This window comes from Lepidochelys olivacea (genome assembly GCF_965140295.1).
Source record: "Lepidochelys olivacea isolate rLepOli2 genome assembly, chromosome: 1".
Lineage (NCBI taxonomy): Eukaryota > Metazoa > Chordata > Testudines > Cheloniidae > Lepidochelys > Lepidochelys olivacea.
In genome coordinates this window covers 47,231,275-47,254,213 of record NC_140411.1, presented here as the reverse complement: position 1 = coordinate 47,254,213, position 22,939 = coordinate 47,231,275, and the positions used below count along the sequence as shown (strand labels likewise).

General features: G+C 38.7%; 1 protein-coding gene across 3 annotated transcripts in view; it reads right to left on the bottom strand.

Annotated features, from left to right (window-relative positions):
• PAN3 (poly(A) specific ribonuclease subunit PAN3) overlaps nt 1–22,939 on the bottom strand; it is a 121,665-nt gene that overhangs the window by 59,477 nt on the left and 39,249 nt on the right. For 2 of the 3 annotated variants that reach the window (XM_084631810.1, XM_084631809.1), the window contains exons 4-5: nt 20,694–20,764; nt 2,088–2,249 (exon numbers count right to left, since the gene is read on the bottom strand). In XM_084631810.1, coding sequence (XP_084487936.1) covers nt 2,088–2,249; nt 20,694–20,764 — 233 coding nt within the window. The remainder of the gene's footprint in view (nt 1–2,087; nt 2,250–20,693; nt 20,765–22,939) is intronic. The other variant, XM_084631811.1, reaches the window with a different exon arrangement.

The window sequence follows — 22,939 nt, the reverse complement described above, 5'->3', positions numbered from 1 at the left end:
CTAGAACTTCAACATATATAAGGAACAATCTTGTTATAGAATTCAACCAAAGCTGAAATTCAGCTTTTCATTCTCCACCTAGAAGGCCCTATACAATTTTGCTCTCACCTAAAGTCTCTGCTCATCTCTCCATTTTTCTCTTTCCTTCCCTATGCTTTTCACCATACAACTCCTTTTGTCTCATCTTCCTGCTCTGATTCATGTATTCTGCCCTCTACACCTGGAATAGTCTTCCCTTCGTCATCCACAAAGAGTGCTCTCGCTCTTTCTCTCTCTCAAAGAAAGTATCTTCAAGCAGGAAAGCACACTGTAGAATACACAGCCTCACGTCTTATGTGCCACATTAATAACCAACTGTTGCACTGGCCCTGGCTATGTGTAGTAAGGAACTTGGATTTATGGGATATTGTTCCTCTGCCCTTCCAAGCCCCTTGACCCACACTGCAGTCCCAGCCTATTGCCAATTTAAACTCAAAGACCTGGGGGCACTACTAGGACCAAAGAACCTCACTCCTTTACAATTCAGGAGGGAAAAACTTAGAACAGAAGGGTGGCAAGGAGGAGGCCTGAATATTTAGGTTTCTAGTCCACTGCCTCCCCCATAGCATTTTTAGCTTTCTTACTCTAGAGCTGGGCAAATGGACCAGATGAAAATCCCAAACTAAATTACAATGGAAAAGGAGAAGAGGTGGCAACTGCAGGAGCAGGAGGGAGAAAGAGCGGGCAACTCCTTCCTTGCCTTTCCCTGTTGAGTTTGGGGATGGGAATTCTGCCATTCCCCCTCTTCCTCTCACCTAGCAGGTGGCCCCTAGTGAATTATGTGCGGTTTGTGCCCCTACGAGTCACAAAACAGACTGATATATTGAACAAAAGCCTGAGAGCTTCAGAGTTCTAATTCCACCTCTACCACTGATTCACTGCATGCCTTAAGCAAGTCATTTAACCTTTATCTTTCTAACTCAAATAGGAAAATAATACCTCAACACCACTGTGAGGTAGAAGACTGTTCTCAGAGCAAACATTAATCGCAAGTGTTACGGAAGTTTTAAGCAATAGGAATTACACCTAGGGTTACCACTTCTGAAATACAAAAAAATGGCACCCCTCGCCCTCCACAACCACAAGGCAACTCAGTAACACTGGCCTCTTCAAGAGCAACTTGAGTATCTAGCGAGATAACACACAGATAAGATAATGATAACATCATTTTCTTACTTAAACTGTGTAAGTGGGAACACTGCAGCATTTTTAGCTGGACACAAACTTTTAACATTAGATATCCTAGTGTATTGTGATAATAATGGAAATCTTTAGTTCTACATTAAAAAAACTGTCAGATTAAATTATTTTACTGGCAAATTCATAAAAAAAGCCAGGCTGGTCAAATACCAACCAGGTGGTAACTCTAGTTACAACACAATAGTTAAGGTTAATACGATCATTCCATTCTAAGTACCTCTTTTCAGTTCTAACTTTATCAAGTTTATACAATCATAACCTTCAACACTGCACAATCTCTCCTCTCTTAAAAACTGAGTTGATGGTAATTCAGGGGGATGGGGGGGAAGAAGAAGAGGAGGAACTATTAATACAATGTTGAATTTGACAATTTAAATGCACAAGACAGCCAGGAAATTTAGAAGGTTCAAATAGCAAAGTTAAATTGTGAAGTTTTCTGACTTTTGTGCATTTAAACTTTTCTACTTTAATATTCAATGCAAAAAAGCCTACAATATTAGATGTTTGCGATGGATATAACTAAACTCTTTCCATCAGAAATGTACCTCACTCAGAAATGTAAAGTATGGTGTCTTATTTTAATAGGTTAGAAAGAATGCAAGTCTGTTATCTCCTCCACAAATTAGAACAGTAAACAAACAAACAAAACCAAACCTCTGAATGGGAGCGGGGACAGACAATAAAATGCCAGAGAGCATTTGTCCTGGGGGCAACTACACTTATTTTATTGTTTGAGCTTCTGGCCCAATTTCAACCCCTGCTTTGAGTAACTGTTTCCAACATTTTTTTAAAAATGTAAAATAAAGCATCCAAGATACTGAAAAGTGACTAGTAAAAAGTAATTTTACCTGAAAATTGTTTTCTGTGACTCTGTTCCACCAAACCATATTGATGGGTACTCCTGTTTTACACCTGTCAGCCAGACAGCCAATAGCGTTCTTTGATTTTCGTGCCTTTGATCCCACCGGAACTATCCTCTCCTCCAGCATCCCCAGTCGATACTTCCTTGGCTACGAAAAAGAAGGAGAGAAACCAGGCCACTCCTAACATCCCTCAGTCTAGAACTAAGCTAAAATAGGTAGAACATCTCAGGATGATCTCTGGATTGGTGGAATAGGAAACAATTTGCAAGTAAAATTTATCTGAGACTGTTTCCCTTCAATCCCGACTATGAGGCTCTAACTAACAACGCCTTGGAAAGGAAAGGAAAACAACTAAGGCAGAGGTAGAGTATTTGTAAGCAAACCATTGCAACAGAAGTCAGCCACTGAAGTCTGTGCATACAGTTTGGTGAATTTCATAAAAATGAAAAATTATGTTTTGCAAAACTCTTCCATTGACACTCCCTGTTTTTATCCCACAAAGCAGACACTGTTGTGGCAGAACAAGTGCAGAGGTTTTAGACAGAGACCCATGGTACCTTCCAACCTATATTCCTCTAGCACATACCTTCAACCACATCATGATACTGAACTCCGACACTTTCCTTGGGAAGGGTCAAAGGCATCCATCAAGCAACAGGAAATCAGCTTAATGAAAAAACATTCAAAGGCAAAACAAATATTTACGTTCAAGGCTGCCACAGCTCTTTCTTGAAAGAAAAAAAGAATGGGGCCTTAAAGGAAATTTCAAAACATAAGACAATTTTGAAGCCATTTACAACAGAACTCATGGAACTAGACAAAAGGTCTTCCACCTGTCCAAATTAATAGTCAGAAGACTAATTCCAACTATCTTCCTAGATGAAGACAGACATGAAATACAATAATGGAAGAATATGTGAAATGGACTCCAGTCACTCAAGAAAGCAAACCATGCGTTTTTTAAAAAAGCAAACATGCAAAAGGTGGTTGTGACTCAACAATACAGACAACCCTAGTACCCTGATTATGAAAACCAGTAGATGGACTTTAAAGCATTTCATTGAATTTTTATGAAAAGAGCTCTGGAAACTGAAACCCTTTACCCAAAAAAACAGGCAAAGCACAAGGGCACTGCAAACTTCCCCATGATGTCATATCAATGTATCCTAGCCTAGAGAGCAAATACCAGCAGGGACACAGTTCAGAGTTTAGACTTACTTAGAACATGGCTTCTTTACTGCTGCTACCAATCAGTTGGGGAATAAATTTCCACACCTATGAGTACGGGTCTTAATGCGCTGCTTGGCCACTAGGATCTGGATTGAGACCACCAATTACTTAAATCTCACACTGGTCACTGAACAGTTCTAAAACAGCTTTCAGAAGACTTCTAGTTTGGGTAATAGGTTGTCGCCTGAATGTGAAGAATGTTAGAAGTCTAGGATTTTGATAAGAACCTGCTTTAAACTTCCAAAATGATCAAAGGATGTTCTGCTATGGTAAAATCATGACAATGAAAGGGAGGGAAAGAGCAGCTAATCTATTTTAGAATATTTTACCCACACAGAATGAAGGATGTAAACTTTTCAATAGTCTCCTCTCTAAAGCAAGCTTGTAGCAAGAGTCATTCTACATTAAAATACCCAAATCGTTCTGAATACTTGTTACACGAAGAAATATGAAACTGTCTGGAATCAGACCAGCATGTCTGTTATACATGGTCCCGTGTAATGACTTCACGGATAGGAGATATGGCACGGATATGGATCAACTCTCCTGGGTTCCCTTTGTTACTTCCTTCTATACTTGTAATATGAACTCTTAAAAACCATGGAGAGAGTTCATCCTTATTCATAAAAAGTCTTCCTTTTGGGGTATCTACTGAAATCGGTATCAACTGGCAAATGTAGGGAGGTTTTACTGTGATCCTGTATAGATGGAGATAAACTAAAAACTTACTCCCCTTCATGCAGAAACCTACGTAACTAGTCTCTCTAGGAAACTGAACGGCTTACAACTGGACATGCATAGTAAAGATTGTTCCTTGCTAGACAAAATGAGAACTTCATTGAAGGAGATTCCCCCTGTTCATGCAAAGCCACCAACACTGTAAGATGAGTTTAACCAGACTATCACAGAAGGCTGCAAAAGGAGCCTCTGTTTATGGGGGGGGTTCACCTGACAACCTATGAGTCACACTTTTAGCCAGTCTAAATACCTACAGAATTCAGTTGGCATTTTGCTTGAATAATAATTCCAGCATTTGGCCTCCTCACATTCTTGCTTCTGAGAAAAATAGTTCAAGTTAACTAAGAGTAGAAGATGAAGGATCCCAACTTTGACCTTCAAGTTATAAAGATATAAAGCTGCTTAAAGATCAAGTAATTTGAATCCTTGACGTACAAAAGGAGAGTAAGTGGCTTCTGCAATGTCTCTAAATGGAAATATATAAACTGTGTGATGACAGGACAACAGTCTCCCCACATTTTGAGTATGAGTGCATTACAGTAATGCTAATGATCAGTTGTCCATTTGGGAGACTGGAAAGAGCAATGTCTGAATTTCTGGTAAGGTATACTCAATACAGGATCTTTTGGGCGAGACAAAATATGTCTTTTCTCTGCATAAATATTGAAAATTTTACTGTATTTTTCATGATGGGTTTGTCTCAATGTCCTTGACCAAACTAGCACCTCGGCCTTCACTGCTATATCAAGTACTATGTCCCAACCATCCACTCTCCTCAGTGTTGAAGCTCACATATATTTATGAAAGGCTTATGGATCCTTCAAAATGAAAGGTGATCTATAAATATAAATATTTTGAAAAGGAAAACTAAAACAAAAGAGAAACTGAGCCAAGCAGTTAAACCAGAGGAAGGCTGTTTCCTTTACAACTAGATTCAGATTCCAGAGCACTACACTGAAACTGAATCCAGGTTTTATGAGGGGTCACAACCAAAAACACACACACACACACACACACACACCCCATAGGCCAGTTGTATGCTACAAGCAATATAGAATCCAGTCTGGACTGATAAGATCCCCCTAATTCATAGCGTTCCTAACAAGGCTCAGGAATTAAAAGACATCTGCATGTAATAAAACTTAGATCTTGCACTAGAGATAAGATTCTCAAAAGCGCCCAAGTGATTTAACAGCCTACATCAGGGGTTCTCAAACTGGGGGTCGGGACCCCTCAGGGGGTCACGAGGTTATTCTGAGGAGTCACAAGCTGTCAGCCTCCACCCCAAACCCTGCTTTGCATCCAGCATTTATAATGGTGTTAAATTATATATATATAGGGTTTTTAATTTATAAGGAGGGTCACACTCAGAGACTTGCTATGTGAAAGTGGTCACCAACACAAAAGTTTGAGAACCACCGGCCTATATCCAATTTTCAAAACTGACTTAGAGCTTGTCTACATGGTGAGTTACTGCATGGCAAGCCAGGGTCTGAATCTACAGCGCACCAGCTTGCTGTGCAATAATTCACCATATAGGCACTTCAACAGCACAGTAGAAGTCCTGGACAGTGGACTAGACCTTAGACATTCACTGCAGTTTAGCAGTGTCCACAGAGTCAGCATGCAGCAAGATGATGTGTGGTAAATTCACTCTGGCTTGCCATGCCATACAGACATGCTTGAGTCACTCAAAATTTTTTTTTACCCAAGAACCCGAACTTCTGCAATGTAAGACAGACATAAAAGCCCTGTCAACATTTTAATAAAAAGACTGGATACAAGTTTTGAGTAACTCACATCTAAATATCCCAAGTTCACCCTCAAACTATTCCATCAATGAAAGCACATCCAGGTCAGGATGTACAGCCGAGTCTATAGGAAACTGGAAGAAAGGAATTTCTGTAGGGAGAGCTGATAAGGTTAGTAAATCTACTGAGTAGTCAGGACAGGAAAACCAAGATTGCCATATTCTTACTCTCTGTAATTTTGTTTGCTACCACAGGTAGCAGATTATGTCTTGGATCAAAGGCAAGGACAAAACAGCCACTCATAAGCTTCTAGGAAAACAAGTCATCTTGATAATGTCTTCTCTGAAGCTATGACATCCTATGAAGTATGATTTAACCTGCCCAATACAGCTCAAGAGCTGCTTGATGCAAGGGCAATTCCCTTGGATGAATATAAAGACGACTGTCTGAAAGAAAGACTCCATCAGGTAAAGAACTGCTCAGCAAGACTTTTTCTAAACTTTGACATCTGTATAATGTCTGTACGTTTTAGGAAGACAACTGACATTTAAATACTGACTTGGTAAACAATCTTGAGAAGCATCAGAAAGTTCTAAGAAACGTCTTCACACCAAAACACTCTGACAGATGAGCAATCTTGAATCACCATGTGCTCTAGAAACGTTTCCCGATGCCAGCCTGTTACTTGCTCCCCATTCATCCAATATAGAGTTCCAGAGAACTCTAGCAAGTCTATTAACTTGTCCATTTTATTCTGCTAGATGGACTGCTTGTTGTATTTGAAATTAGCATGGGGAAGTAGTTTTTACTTTGTGTAATGACTCATCCACTCCCAGTCTTTATTCAAGCTTAAGTTAATGGTGTCCAATTTGCAAATGAATTCCAATTCTGCAGTTTCTCATTGGAGTCTGTTTTTGAAGTTTTTTGTTGGAGAATTGCGACTTTTAGGTCTGAAATTGAGTGACCAGGGAGGTTGAAGTGTTCTCCGACTGGTTTTTGAATGGTATAATTCTTGACATCTGATTTGTGTCCATTTATTCTTTTGCGTAGAGACTGTCCGGTTTGGCCAATGTACATGGCAGAGAGGCATTGCTGGCACATGATGGTATATATCACTTTGGTAGATGTGCAGGGGAATGAGCCTCTGAGGGTGTGGCTGATGTGATTAGGCCCTATGATAGTGTCTCTTGAATAGATATGTGGACAGAGTCGGCAACGGGCTTTGTTGCAAGGATAGGTTCCTGGGTTAGTGTTTTTGTTGTGTGGTGTGTGGCTGTTGGTGAGTTTTTGCTTCAGGTTGGGGAGGAGAGGGTGGCTGTCTGTAAGCGAGGACTGGCCTGTCTCCCAAGATATGTGAGTGAGGGATCATCCTTCAGGATAGGTTGTAGATCCTTGATGTTGCACTAGAGAGGTTTTAGTTTGGGGCTGAAGGTGATGGCTAGTAGCATTCTGTTACTTTCTTTATTGGGCCTGTCTGGAGTAGGTGATTTCTGGGTATTCTTCTGGCTCTGTCAATCTGTTTCTTCACTTCAGCAGGTGGGTATTGTTCTTTAGTTGTAAGAACACTTGATAGAGATCTTGTAGGTGTTTGTCTCTGTCTGAGGGGTTGGAGCAAATGTGGTTGTATCTTAGAGCTTGGCTGTACACAATGGATGGTGTGATGTGGTCTGGATGAAAGCTGGAGGCATGTAGGTAAGTATAGCGGTCAGTAGGTTTCCGGTATAGGGTGGTGTTTATGTGACCATCGCTTATTAGCACTGTAATGTCTAGGAAGTGGATCTTTTGTGTGGACTGGTCCAGGCTGAGGTTGATGGTGGGATGGAAATTGTTGAAATCATGGTGGAATTTCTCAAGGGCTTCTTTTCCATGGGTGCAGATGATGAAGATGTCATCAATGTAGCACAAGTAGAATAGGGGCGTTAGGGAACGAGAGCTGAGGAAGCGTTGTTCTAAGTCAGCCATAAAAATGTTGGCATACTGTGAGGTCATGCGAGTACCCATAGCAGTGCCGCTGACTTATGCCCAAATAAATTTGTTGGTCTCTAAGGTGCCACAAGTACTCCTCATTTTTTTTTGCTGATACAGACTATCACAGCTACCATTGTGAAACGTATTCCATAGGTAATTTTGGAAAATCTAAGCGTAACATTTATTTGTGTGTGGAAAGAATTTACTCATTTTCTGAAATGCATTTATTATACCATTGATGAGCACACAGCATTTTAGAGATGTAATACACTTCCTGTTCCAAGGATCTTACAGTCTAAATCAGTCATAGAAACATTTGACTATGGTGGGTAGAGAAGATGCAGTACACAACAGTTATCAGTGGGTAGAGAATACAGATTTTGGGACAGCATTGTATTTCAAGGAAAGTAGTTCAAATATGTATTTTTGTTTTACATAGATATTTTTGAAGGGTTATTTTTATACATACACTAGAATGGGAACAGATTATGCCTCAACAGAGATTAGGCAGAGATTAGTGGTGGAGAGCTACCAAAGAAGAATTTGAAGATACTGAGCCATGCTGTTAGTCTACTGGGACAGAACTAGCTTTTCCTGTGTTGCCTCCTAAAAACTGACCATTAAACACGATGTGACAACCCATAACCTGCTAGAGTACACAAAAGCGCTCTGAACAACTCATTATCCCACAATCCATAAAACACCTCCTTCCTCCTCTCTTCAGGACAGCCATAAACACTATGTTATTTTCATTCAGTAAACCATGATTTGTTATCTGGACTACAAGCACACACTTCAAATGAACATTACCAGTAACTAATATGTTCCACATGGAGCTATAATTGAACACTACTTAGTAGTAGAGTTGCTATAGAATGCACCATCCTTCGTCCTGCATGCCAACTATTAAGGGGATGTCTTCCCTAGCAGAGGCGTGCAAAGGATCAGTTCCAGAGGATCAGACCTAGTACCATAAAGGTGCCTCAGCCCCCCCACTTTTTTTTTTTTTTAAACTTCTCACTCTTCTCTTCTGTCATGGTGCCCTAGCCTTTTCTACAACTGCTTCCGTCACTTGCTCTCAACTGACCTTATATCTGCATTCCTGAGCTCTGGCTTAGTTTCACCTGTTTTAGCCCTGAGTTTCACAGACATATGACCTTTGACCCGATTTCTCAGAGCTTCACAGAAATATTAGCTAGACCTTTCACACACTCAGTCATTTCCAATGCTAGCAATTCATTCACGAAGAGCTTGGTGGGTGAATTCTTATGGTCAACAGTGATTTCCACCATGAATACCTACAAGCACAAAAATGGTGCTCAAAAGTGCAAGCTGCAGCAGGCCTTTGAAAAAAGATCAGAAAAGTGCAAGTGGTCTACATAGTTTCTTGAAAAGTGAAAAGTTTGGCCATGTTCCTGGTGAACAATCATCGGATGTTTCTGCTACTTACACTTTTAGACCTTCCTTAGCTAGTGAGGATGTTGATTTGGATTTCTCAGGCTCATTGAGTGCTGGAACATCTGATTCTGGCACAGAGCTTGGCATTGAATAGTTGAGCCCTAGAGTTTGAGTCTGGGACAGAAAGTTGCCTGTTTGTTAGTGCAATAGTTATGGATGTGGATGCTGAAATTGGTTCGATTATTGAAAGCGTGGGGAAGAATTTGAACTCTGACAAGGTAGATCTGGCTACTTAGCCACAAGTGACAGATTCTGTTCACTATTTTTTTGCAGAAAACAATCCTGTTAATTTAAAACAAGGCAACTATTAAAATGGTGAGTCTTTGCTAATACTACTAATGTTAATTGCCAGTGATCTTCATTAATGTACAGTTAGATGCTTGCCTCCTTGTTACATTTTACTTGTTTGCTTTTTCAGCTAAATTCCTCATCTTCCTTTATGAACCACAAAACTGTGCACCCAAACTTTTCCTTATAGCAAGTGAGAATGCCAACATGAACATCTGAAGGAATATATAGAGGCAAATCACTTGCTGGATGGAACTTGCAGAACAGCTGGAAAAGGACTGCACAATTGAAAAAGGTATGTAAACCTGCTACAGGATGCAGAAGGGCATGTGGCACAATACTCTCATCTCTTGGATATTCTGCTGTATTTAGGTGAGAGATGTTAAGCTTTGAGAGGTTCAAGCGAGAACTTAGACAATTTCTTGTAATGGTAATTTTTTACATTTACTGGAATTGCTTGCAAGGTATGGATAGTGTGTTGCAAGACCGTGTGAAAGCTATTAAAGCTTGTGCCACAAAGGTGACATACGGAAACTGAATTCAAAATGAATTTTAGTAGGATCATAAGAAAAGTATGGCAGGCTATTTTTTACAAGGTTAATAAACCTGATTACGTCTCTATTATGTTTTATTGCATTTCAGACCTCTCCTGATGGAACAAATGTCTCAGGTGTTTATGTATGCAGAGGTTTTGAAAGACAGAGCAAAAGGTTATTGCGAATGTTATAGATTTAATTGACATCCACACCAAAACTAGGGAGGATATTATGGAAGTTATTTAGAAGAGCTAAAAAAACCTATTTAGATCCAGCTGATTGAAGGGGACAAAGCAACGAGAACAGAGCTAATGGCTGTAGCACACAATGCTGTTCAAAACTGAATTCAGTGGGCAAATCAAAACGAGTCTTTCGTCCTACATGCTACCCATTCACTGAATCTTATTGGAGGAGAAGCAGCTGCAATGATTGTTCCAAGTTGTTTTATTTTTTTTTTTTGGAATTGTTCAAAGATTGTATACTCTGTTTTCCATTTCTACCAGTGGTTGGGATATGTAGAAAAAGCATATTAGCATAACATTAAAATGTCAAAGTACACAAGATGATCAGCATGGGTAGAGGCAATGTGCTAGACAAGATCAAAGCTTCAAACAATCTTATGCCAGTACTTAGACATTGATAGATTGCAAATAAACATTACACAGAGGTTTTTGTTTTCTTAGTATTCTGCATCTCAGCAAAAACATCTGGTCAAAAATTAATGCTGTGAGCAAAAAATTGCAGAATTCAGATCTTGACATTAAAACGGGTAATGGTTTACTTGGTGGCCTGCAAGATGCTTTAACAGAATTATAGTCTCCTGGGTTTGTTGCATGTAAGGAAGCTGTTGATTCACAGTCTGAAACATTAGGATTATCCACACAGGTCAAAGAGAAACTATCTCAAAGGGGAAAGTAATGCCAGATGAACTTGCAAAGGATGAAAAGAAAGGTCATTAGATCTTGAAAGTTTTGAATGCAAGGTTTTCAACTCCATTTTAGACAGTATTAACACAACTGGATGATAGACTGCATAAGTACGAAGTGGGAAAAACGTTTGCTTTCTTTTAAAAGAGGAGTAACTGAAAAGTCTCAGCAGTGACAACTTGAAGAGCCACACTCAAAACTTAGCAAGCAGCTACCCTTGTGGTTTTAAACCCTGAGAGTTTTGACAATGAAACTGAGCTCTCTGCCAGTTTTTGCAAGCAAATCTTCAAGGATGACTTAGAAACAAAAGCACCCACTGAACTACTTAGTTACATTCTAAAAAGATCTTTAGATAAGAATATCCATAACAGAAATAGCATTGCATATATCTTGCTGTCTTCTTTTACCTGTGGCAACTAATCAAAGGAATTTCAGCAAGCTAAAATTAAATCACTAAGAACACCTATGGGGCAGGAAAGGGTATGCAATCTGGCAATTATTTCTAGAGAGAACTCAGAAGCAAGGTGGACAGACTAGGATGAGTTAATAAGATTGCTTTAGAGAAGACTTTGTAAGAGTATGTAACGTGATTTTAGGGTTGGGGGGAGAGGTGACGGTGGGAGGCAAGGATGCCCATATTTGAGTCTTAACTGGGCCCGGAACATCCTGGGTACAGCACTGTTTCCCAATCTCTTTCAGGTGAAATTCAAGTTGCTGATATGGATCCATAAAAGCCAATGTGGTTTGGATCCTAGTTCTAAGAGCTCTCTCTCTCCCTTCATGTTCCACGAACACCATTCAAATCAATCAAGCACTCTTGCCTATCGTCCCTATATTTGAACTTCTGAGGGCTGGAAACAGTGGTTTTCAGCAATGGGCCTTAGGCTCTGGAATTAACTGCCCTCAGTGGGAAACCAGAAGAAGAATCGCTTTACCTTCAGCACACAGTTCAGAGCTCATCTGTTACAGAGGTGGAGCATGCTGACATTTACAATGTTGTCACTAGGATTAAGACTGCATACAAGTTTCAATGCTAACTCCTATTTTCATTTGCTCATAACATTCTTAAATTTTCACCTTTTAAGATGAAACTTTCACTGGCTGAAAATGACTTGGGAAAGTGATCAAAAAATGGTTGAGTTATTTGAGGGCAAGTGAAAAACAGTTCTTGTATTATAAAAAATTACTGATACTTTCAGTTTGGTACAGAAATAACAGTCATTCGAGGGATGTGCTTTGGAGTACTGCATGAAAACGGGTTTTGATCTGAGTTACAAATGTGAACAGTGCATGCTGCTGAAAGAGGACATTCTGCATTTTGTTTCAATTCACAACACAGGAACACAGCGCAGGCAAGTGTTGGCTGGTGGCTGCACAGTGTAAGAGTCCCTGCAGACCTTACAAACTCCAAAGGAGTAAGAGAAAGCTGATGCACTCTTAGGTCAGTCTATGCTCAAAAGTTTAACAGCAGTTATATCAGTTAGAGGTTTGATTTTTATTTGTATTTTTTTACATAGCTATGCTGGCAAAAGCCTTACTGTAGATGCAGTGATACTGGCAAAAAAGTACTTTTTTGCTGGTCTTGCTGGCAGAGCTGCATGAGCAAAGCTTCTAAGTGTAGACAAGGCTTAAGATTTGAAGCAAAGAACCATGCTTAGAAACGTACCTTGGGAACTCCATAGCTGAGGGAGGCAAAAAGTGCATTACTAAGCTGTAAATTTCTTAAGTTTAAGGGCCTCTTTTATGATGTCTTATAGTGCACAGAACACAGCATTATGGCGGTGTGTAACCAAACAGTTCCAGATAACGGAATTTACACATACAATTATATGTTTTTTTTAATAAGAAAGTAGACTTTAGACGTCTAGGAAAGTGAAATTTGGGTTTTCGTTTTAAAAACCCTAGAATATTATATATAAAAATTTTGAAAAAGTTAAAGATGCATAATGAAGCACTCAAAATGCAGGGAATAATAAGGTTAAGGATTCATATGCAACCTTTACTCCGCCCCGTGTTCATGCATCTCTATACAGTAGCTCTTCCTCAATGATGACATTCTTCCTGTCATTTTAAATACAAGTGTAGTATCTTATATCATGTATGGAAGGCTACAAGATCTTTCCCTCTTCATGTTCCATTACAGACATATGAAGAGTTCATAGCAAGTCATTCTTACACAGCATACTACATATGTATTAGACCTAACATAGGTATAAGAGAAATCTTGCAAATACACAATAGCCATCTAGATGTACAGCAAAGTTGCTTTGAGGTTTAATTACCTCAGCCCTTGAATTGTAGCTATAGAAGACTGTGTGCCTGGTAGCAAAGATATGTAGCTGATGAGTGCGGACAAACCTATTAAATTATCCTTTTCCTAAGGTATGTCTCACAGAAAGACTAAGTTATTAAAGTTACTCCAGTCATAAGATATACTGACTTTATTTAGGTATAAATAACAAAACAAGCAATAAGATATTTTTTAAGTTACTAGTTAAGATGAGAGCTAGAAGTTTGTTCTTTCATATAGTTAGAGGAATAAGCATTTTATCTTGATGAACTTATACACGTCATCAGTTTCTGAAACTTTCTATAAGTAAATGTAATTTTGAAATAGTTTAGCTTCATGAAATAATGTAGGGTGCCCACCTACCCATAAATCAAATTAAACCTGAATAAAAAAAGTATTTAAGAACACACCACACTTACACAAGAAGAAAGAAAATATCAAGTCAGGTCTGTTAATTAGTAAATATCAATTCTGTGGAACTCTACTGAACAACTGAAAACTGAATAACAGAGTTCCATAACACTGTAAAAAGGAGACCAAATAGCACAGCAGTCTTGATACACGCCTTGTAGTAAATAAGTCAGTTTCTCCACAGTAAAGAAAAACTTTATTCTAACTCTTTGTTGGAGGATAATCTTGTTTCCACATTTGTGCAATAACCTTTATAGAAACAAGCAAGTGATTGCGTAACTGTTTAACAACAACATTTTATTATTGCAAAAGTATGGTATAATTGCACAATGTAAACTTCATGTTTAAAAGAAAAGTTTAGTCCAGTAATGATCTGAAGTCTTCTCTGTAGCCCCACAATCCTGAAAATTACAATGAGTGATGACACAAATGTGGGGTTGCTTGGTAATGAGTACTGATCTACCCCTAAATGTGGTTTATGTACTGGATTTCTGAGATGGTGTGTTAGAATGTCAGAGGGGAGCAGACAGTTTCAACACACTCCCACGTGGTTACATACAGTCATAAGACCAGTGACTGCAAACCATTAAGGCTGAATGGATTTCACTGTCTGAACAATGGAACATGGATGGGAATATTCTCCTAGAGTGACTTTTCTCTCCTTCTGGTTCAGACTTGCTGACTGACTTGGGGAAGACATCACACCACATCCCTGTACCAAAGAACATTGAGCAATGTGGTAATTGGGGCCAGAGACACAGAGGGAAGGAGAGTTGACTTTCTACAAGAATGCTGAAGAAGTGCTTTGCGTAGCTCAAAAGCCTGTTTCTTTCACCAACAGAAGTTGGTCGAATAGAAGATATTATCTCATCCACCTTGCCTTTACAAGAATGCAAGTTGGTTCTGTTCTTTTACTGTAATTAGGGTGGCCACTCTCACATTCTCAGAATACTGGACATTCCAGTAGTTGTGGGAATGGAGTGAGCCCGCCCCTGTCGGCATGCAGGGTGCACGGGAGGACGCTGCCCTGCAACCACCAGTGTGATCTCGCATGCACCATGTGTGCGAGATCGGGCCAGAAGAGTTGCATAGTGTGCTCTTCAAAACAGCATTCCCCTGTCAGATACTGAACAAAACCATGTCCGGTTTTGTCTCTGTTCAATTTAAAACCAGATTACCTACCTGTAACTCAAGAGAGAAACATCTTACTTAGCTTGCAGAGAAGCACAAGATTAGAGGAGATTAAATATGCACGTAGGCGGTTTTGAAATCTTTATCTCTAAAGTTTTGTTCCTACCGCTGAATAAAATATTTGGATTTAAAGAAGTTGGTCAATCTCACTGGTCACAGGTCTGTGAACTTTGCATGGTAATACTTGGTTGAATACATGGGTATCCCAATCTAAGAGTGGAAGCACTGCAAAATTCCATTCCAAGACAGGGAAGGACAAGAGCCCTTATACCTGGGGGAAAGATGGGGAGACTCAGACAAGAATGGGAACAGAGGTGCAGCTAGTCCTATAACGGTGACAAGCACATAGTCCCCCATGTCTATATGCTGTAAATTGAAGAATTATGGCTTGTTTTAGTAGTGGCCAAAAGGAAGATGTTTCAGTGCATTACACTACCTACATAATAGTGTGTCCTTTTCATTGCATTTTTCCCAGCAAAAGAGGAAACCAATTTTCATTAATTCTTGATAGTTTGTTGGGAACATAATACATTCTTAATATTATCTTAACCTGAGTTAAGATATCCGAGAGGTTCTAAATTAGCTATTACCAACCAAAAACGATCTTGGAATCACTGTGGATAATTCTCTGAAAACTTCCATTCAAGGCGCAACAGCAGTCAAAAAGGCTAACAATATGACAGGAATTATTACGGAAGGTAAAGAAATAATACAGAAAATGTCATAATGCCACTTATGAATGCGTGGTGCACCCACAGAATCAATTCTGTGTCTAGCTGTGGTTGCCCTGTCTCAAAAAGGATATAGTGGAACTGGAAAAGGTTCAGGGAAGAGCAACAAAGATGACTAAGGGAATGGAACAGCTTCCATACAAGGAAAGACTAAAGTTTAGAGCTGCTCAGCTCAGAAAAGAAACTGTGGGGGTGAAGTAACAGAGGTCCATAAAATCCTGAATGGTGAGGAAAAAAGTGAATAGAAAAGCGTTATTTACCCTTTCACACAACATAAAAACCTAGGGTCACCCGATAAAAGTAATAGGCAGTAGGCTTAATACAAACAAGAGGAAACAACTCACCACTAAGCTTGGAACTCATTGCCGTGGGATGTGGTGTTGGCCAAAAGTATAAGTGGATTCAAAAAAGAACACATGCATAAAACTGGAACAACACAGAGAAGGAACAGATCCATGATGACAGTTAACTAAGGTAAATATGGAAAAAATTGAATTATAGAAGAAATGCTACTTTACGTATAGTATGTGATCTCAAAGACTACTGTAATACATATGCACAAGATAGCAGAGCAAAGGTTGCTTGTTGAAACTTCACTTTTGAGTGCTTAATAGACTTTGTATGGAATTCTATTTAATTTCATATCAGTCAACTAAGTTTTACAGTTTAAGAAATGAGTTTACATGACAAAGAACAAAATGAGAGGAGTTTATTTTTTTTAGCTGAAAAAAGATAAAGAGAATTCCCAGGTGAGTGCTTGCTACGGAACGACTCAATGCCTCAAGGTGCTGGCCCCAATTCAGCAGAGGATGTTGGTATGTATTATCTTTAACCACATGATAAGTCCTTAGTCCCATTTAAATACGACTGAAGTCACTGCTTCAAGTTAAGCATGTGACTAAGTGTTTTGCTGGGTTGGAGCCAGAGTGTTCAGCACCCTGCAAGACTGAGTCACTAATGGTTTCAAGGCAGTGTACACATACTAGTGGAAAGCTGTATAGAACACAGTAAGAACAGAAGGTGCCAAAATACACTACTGCTGTCAGCAACTGTAGAAACATGGCATGAGCAGGACTAAAGTGGAAATTAGGTCTTGTTCTGGGAGACACAAATATTCCAGAGGAAATTTGGAATGGTTTAGGCAAAGTTCACCTCTTCATGTAAAGAATACTCTAATAGACTAGCTAAGCACGAAGATGCACCAAATTTGAATAAGTAGTTTGTTTCTGATGAATCTCAATCCAGATAACCTCTCCAATATCTTCCACTGTTCAGTCCAATTTGGAGAAAATCTTTTGTTCCTAACTTCTAGTCATCCAGGGCCAGTGAAGAGAGATTCTGAAGGACTAGAACTCTTGTTATACAGCTTGTGGTATATGTAGAGAGACTAGTACAAGCAGCACAGAAACATCCCAATAGCATGGCCAAACGGAATCACAGGATGGTTCCCTCATTCCAACCACTGTACCAACAGCTGTCATCACATGAACAATTATCACTTCCGCAGGGTATATCTACACAGCAATAAAAATAACCCACAGTACTGAGTCTCAGAGCTCAGGTCAACTGACTCGAGCTTGCGGGGTTCAAGCTCTGGGGCTATAAATCACAATGTAGACATCTGAGCTTGGGCTGGGGCCCGGGCTCCGAGACCCAACCCCCTTCCAGGGTCTCATAGCCTGGGCTCCAGCCCAAGTCTGAACACCTACCTTGCAATTTTATAGCCCCTCAAGCCCAAGTCAGCTGACCCGAGCCAGCGGCAGCCATGCCACAGATCTTTTAGCACAATGTAGATGTACCCATAGAGATCTTCTCTAGTTCTGACTCAGATAAAGAGCCATTCAAAAGTGGAAATAAAACCAAGAAAATTATTGGGAACCATTGAGGACAGTTCAGTTCCAGTGGGTTTGAAGGTATGAACAAATAAATAAAAAAGCAAAGAATGGTATTTGTGGACCTTCCAGGCTGACTGGTGAAGGTAAGTGGTAACCATAAGTCTGGATTGGTGGTAACAGTCTCAGAACCAGTTTACATAAAAATGTCACTATGCGTTTTTCTTTAAACCTATAAAAGTGCCATCCCCTTAGCATCGGTGATTACAATCAATTATACCATACATATTTTATGAGCTATCAAAACCAATTACCAAAGGAACCAGAATTAATCCAAAGAGCTTTTCCAGGCTGAGAGAAATAATAATTTATGCTAATTTAAAATATAATCTTTCTAAAAAGAAAGTATTTCAATATATTAATGTTGAGACAAAACGTTAAACTCCAAGGAATCCAAGTTCAGGATGACACTCCATCCTTAGCAACTGGTATTATGCATTTTGGAAGATGACAAAAAAGGTACAACAGCATTAAGTTAAGGACAGAGTGTTAATCTAATATTGAATATCCCGGCTCTTGTTATCATGCACCACAAATTTATTATTTGTGTACGTAGTTTGTAAGAGAAAAATTGCCATAAGAAATTTTCAAGTAGCTACCTAATTGCATTTAGGGTTATGACATTCAGAGAGGTTTAGGGTTGTCAGAACCACCACATAGACTGCACCCACAGAAGTGTTCAGCTCATATGAATTTTTCCTTTTCAGTATCCTGTAAAATTTCTTAAATTTGTATTCTTAGATTTACTGTAACTTAAAATTGTAGTGCAGCATTCTAATAATTATTTGATGGGTGAAAGGAAAGATTTTACAGTTCCAAGAATGCATTTATCAAAGGCCATTTGAAGGTAATTTTTAGAATGTTCATGTAAAATTAAGAAGTTGGGTTAATTTTTTTAAAGCCAATCTGTAGCTGACTGATTACAAGATGTTTAAAAACATATAATGTTTTTAACGCCCTAAATATTATAAGCACCTCAAATAGCCCCAAGCACACAAACCTATACTTCCAAACACTGTCTGCCTACACAAAAAGCAAGGAAATTCATAGTTAAGGTTACCAAGTCCATCCTTAACTTACTTTGTTGTAACCAAGTATTGCAGCTCATAAGTAGTATAGGATCACCCACTGTTCTGAGGACTCTGATAGGATCATATGATCAGCAATATCTAGGCACAATAAGATTTTTTTCAGACGGAATAAACTCTGAATTTCCTTGTCAAAGTCAGCTATTTAATAAATCTTTTACAGAAAACTTTATGAATTCAATACTACTCAAATTTCCCTCTTTCGGAGAGGTAAGATGCAAAGCTTTTTTAAATAGTTGAGTATTTTAAGATTCCAAATTGCTAACTTTTAAACAAAATACCTGAAAAGCAATTTCTCCTTTACTCACTTACCAAGACCCTATTCAGGGTGTTATATTTGTCTTCCAAGTCAGTGATAATGCAGGAAATGCTGGTTTTAGACAACTGTTTTTAAGCGCTTTCAGGACAAAAACAAAACCCTCAACTTGGGTTCTTGGCAAGTAAAGAGATTTTTTCAAATAGCTATGTTCAAATTGTAAGTGCATATGAACTCAGGTCTATACAAACCATTTAATATCCCAAATCAATATATTTCAAACTGTCAAAAGCTCTGCAATTCACCTTACAGGTGACCCGTTGACATGAACTGCAAGCTACACAAACCCCAATAATACAAAAATATGCATTTCAGAATATTAACAGTATTTAGAAAACAAATCCATAGCCATCTGCATTTGTATTCTCTGCAGACTGAAGTCAATGGATAACCTTCTTCTTCATGAATCGACATTAAGAAGTAGCAGCTACAATGTATACTCAATTAGTAACATTTCAGAGGTTTCCAGTTTGTATTCCAATTAACAGAAGTGCTAAATTAGTTGTAAAAGTGAATTATGAGTCAGTTTGCATAAGCCACTCTTTCTGTCAAAGATACCATTTTTGTGACTATGGGTTTAGAGCTTTGATTATTCATGGAAAAACAGGAACAAGCTAGGAATTTATAGCTATTTCAGGTTTTGCTTTGTATTTGAAACATTACATTACCAGCCTGGACAAATGAGATTAATTATAGGTAGGTCAATTAAACAACATATAGCACCGTAGCCAGTTGGCCTTATAGTATACCTATACATGATGATATGCTCCTTCTACATATTTAATTTTTATTGTTGTGTGTATATTTTCATTCTCACCACTTTCAGCAAGTAGTGAAAAGTGTAAGATTATATGCAGCATTTAAAGCAAGCTGTTAGAGCGTGACAGCTGGCATTAAGGAACAGGGACAATTCATAATGCCAAACTATATCCAATATTAGGAAATAGACAATCTGTAACATCATTTTATTTCAAGGAACACTTATTTGGTGGGCCAATTATGGTAGCTTTCATTTCAATCCTTACCTGCAGGAACTATGCAAAGAACCCACAACTTTCAGTACATGGTTAGAGCTACAGGAGAAAGCACAAGCATGCTGAAGTAGCGTGCTTGCAAGACAGCGTACCACTCACTTGGGGGAAATTAATGCTCATGTAGGTGGCTTGATATTAGGAAAAAGATGTGAAATTGGTCAGTGAAAGTACATTTTGACTACTATTTGGGACAAGTTGGGTTGCCTTTCTAACAAACAGCTGCAGATTACACAGAACAGATGGAACTCTGGTGTAACCCTGGTTTACAGAAAAAAACTTTCTGATCTTCTAGATGTTTACATTTTTTCAAACTAATGAATTCTGCAAGAATCACTGAGGTTCAGGACCCATCCTCCATTTGAAGATCTTATCACAGAACCTGAGGCTGTGAAGGCCCAAGATGAACACCTGCAAGCCTCTGTTCTCAGCACCATAAAAACAGTTTATTTTAGAGTTCAAGGGGCAGGTCCTTGACACTCATGTTCAAAGTATTCTTATAAATGCAGTCTGAAATATGTGCCTGGAATATTTCATATTAGCAGCAACAGGCTGGTCTGCAATAGCACATCTTAAAGATATCATCTAACTTCTTTATGTAATGAAATAGAAAATAACAAATGTGACACCAAAAGAGTCATACCCGTTTAAAACAATCTAATTTCTTGGGTTCCCTCTGTCCTACCCTCCATTCTTCTTTTGTCAGTTACAGATATGCCACCTTCTAGAGTTTAGGTGTTGCCTACCTTTCTCCTTTGAGATAAACTGAGGGCAGCAAAGTCATTAAACAAGGATGAAGCTGGTGAAGTCAGTGGGTCTGTAAAAGAATGTTAGAAACATCGTTACTACTATATATTATCAGCACAAACTATTTTGAAAAAAAGTTCAAATAATTTTAAATGTCACTGGAAAAAGGCGAAAAAAGGTTTATCCATTCAGAATTAAAGCTAATTTTAAAGTCAGAACTGCTAAAAGCATAGCAGTTCATTAGACTGTGCATGGGTACACAATTAAAAGAAGAATTTAAAAAGTTACCCATTGCCAGTTTAAATAATTATGTGCTGTACTCCATACCACTTAATTCTGCAAACATTATGGTTGTTGTCTGTTTTGCCAACTTTTTATTTAGAAATTTAATCAGGACCTAGAGGCAGTCAAGATGAAGATTTTACAAATAAATTATTATTTCTCCCTGTCCCTACACTTTGCCTCCAGATCATAAGTACCATAATCTGGATCTCAATCACCACAGTCACTATTTAAACAGGAAACTCCAGATTAATTCATAGATTAAAAATATGGATGTCTCCTAATTGCCTAGTGGATGCCATCTGCTAACACACTAATGTTTAAAAATGTTTTCTGTAAACCCGAATCTCTTTGACCATGGTCAGTATGCCTTCAAAGTGCAGTTCTATTCTAAAGTGTGCCTCAAAAAGGGAACTGGAAGTTCTCTCTCAATTTCTTAAAGAGTCTGTTCAGTTTACACAGCCAGTCTAGCAAACCAAAAGTCAGTCTGTTTTTTCCCCTCTTCGTGTATTGCCCTCAATGGTGGATATTTTACACCTAAAACTTAAATCTCATTTACACCAGCAAAACTCCATCATCTTGAACAATTAACTATTTTCAATCGGAGTGTAGAAGTATAATTCAGGACAAAATCTGCTCTGTAAAATAATTATTACTAGAAATGAAGCACAAGGAGGAAACAGCCACCTGACTTTCAAATCTAAGGTTGCATTTGCACGATAAGTCCATAGTACGCCCATATAAATCCATGGTACGCTGACATCTTGAATACTGCATACAGATATGGTTGTCCCATCTCAAAAAAGATATACTGGAATTGAAAAAGGCTCAGAAAAAGGGCAACAAAAATAATTAGGGGTATGGAACATCTTCCATATGAGGAGAGATTAACAAGACTGGGACTTTTCAGCTTGGAAAAGAGACTACTAAGGGGGGATATGATTGAGGTCTGTAAAATCATGACTGGTGTGGAGAAAGTAAATAAGGTACTGTTACTTCTCCTTCTCATAACACAAGAGCTAGGGGTCACCAAGTGAAATTAATAGGCAGCAGGTTTAAAACAAACAAAAGGAAGTATTTTTTCACACAACGCACAGTCAACCTGTGGCATCCTTGCCAGAGGATGTTGTGAAGGCCAAGACTATAACATGGTTCAAAAAAACTAGATAAATTCATGAAGGATAGGTCCTTCCATGGCTATTAGCCAGGATGAGCAGGGATGGTATCCCTAGCCTCTGTTTGTCAGAAGCTGGGAATGAGCAACAGGGGATGGATCACTTGATGATTCCCTGTTCTGTTCATTCCCTCTGGGGCACCTGGCATTGGCCACTGTCAAAAGACAGGATACTGGGTAAGATGGACCGTTGGTCTGACCCAGTGTGGCTGTTCTTATGACTAATCATTAAGATAGGGGTTTTTTTGTTTGTTATTTTACTTGTAAACGGACAAGTGAATTTGCTGTGGCATCTAACACAAACACGGAGCTCCACAACACCACTTTTGTAGCCCCTTTTAGAGGAGGGCCATACTTTAAATGTATGTTTTTGCCAATTGGAAGTGGGAGCCACTTCTTAAAGAAGTTAAATATTGATACAGGACTAAGCAGATCATCTGAAGAAATCTAAAGTGTTGTTATATTCTAAGAAGTAACTAAAAAGAATATTGTGAGGTTCAGTATTCTCTCACTGGAGTTAAACACTAAATTTGCTCAAGTTAAAAGTAAAAATATTTTCCTTAACTGACAGCATTTCAAACACCTTGGGATCTTCCAGACGTTGACATAACTAATAATGATTTTTAAGTAGAAAATGCATTAGCAGCTTCATAACACAAAGATAGGCCTATAAAATATAGTCATTTTTTGTATGGATGGATGGAATGTTCCCAAGTAATATGAAAGAAGAAAGTGTGAAAGGGGCAAGGTATTACTTAAAACATGCTGTGTAGAAATTTTAAATTCCAA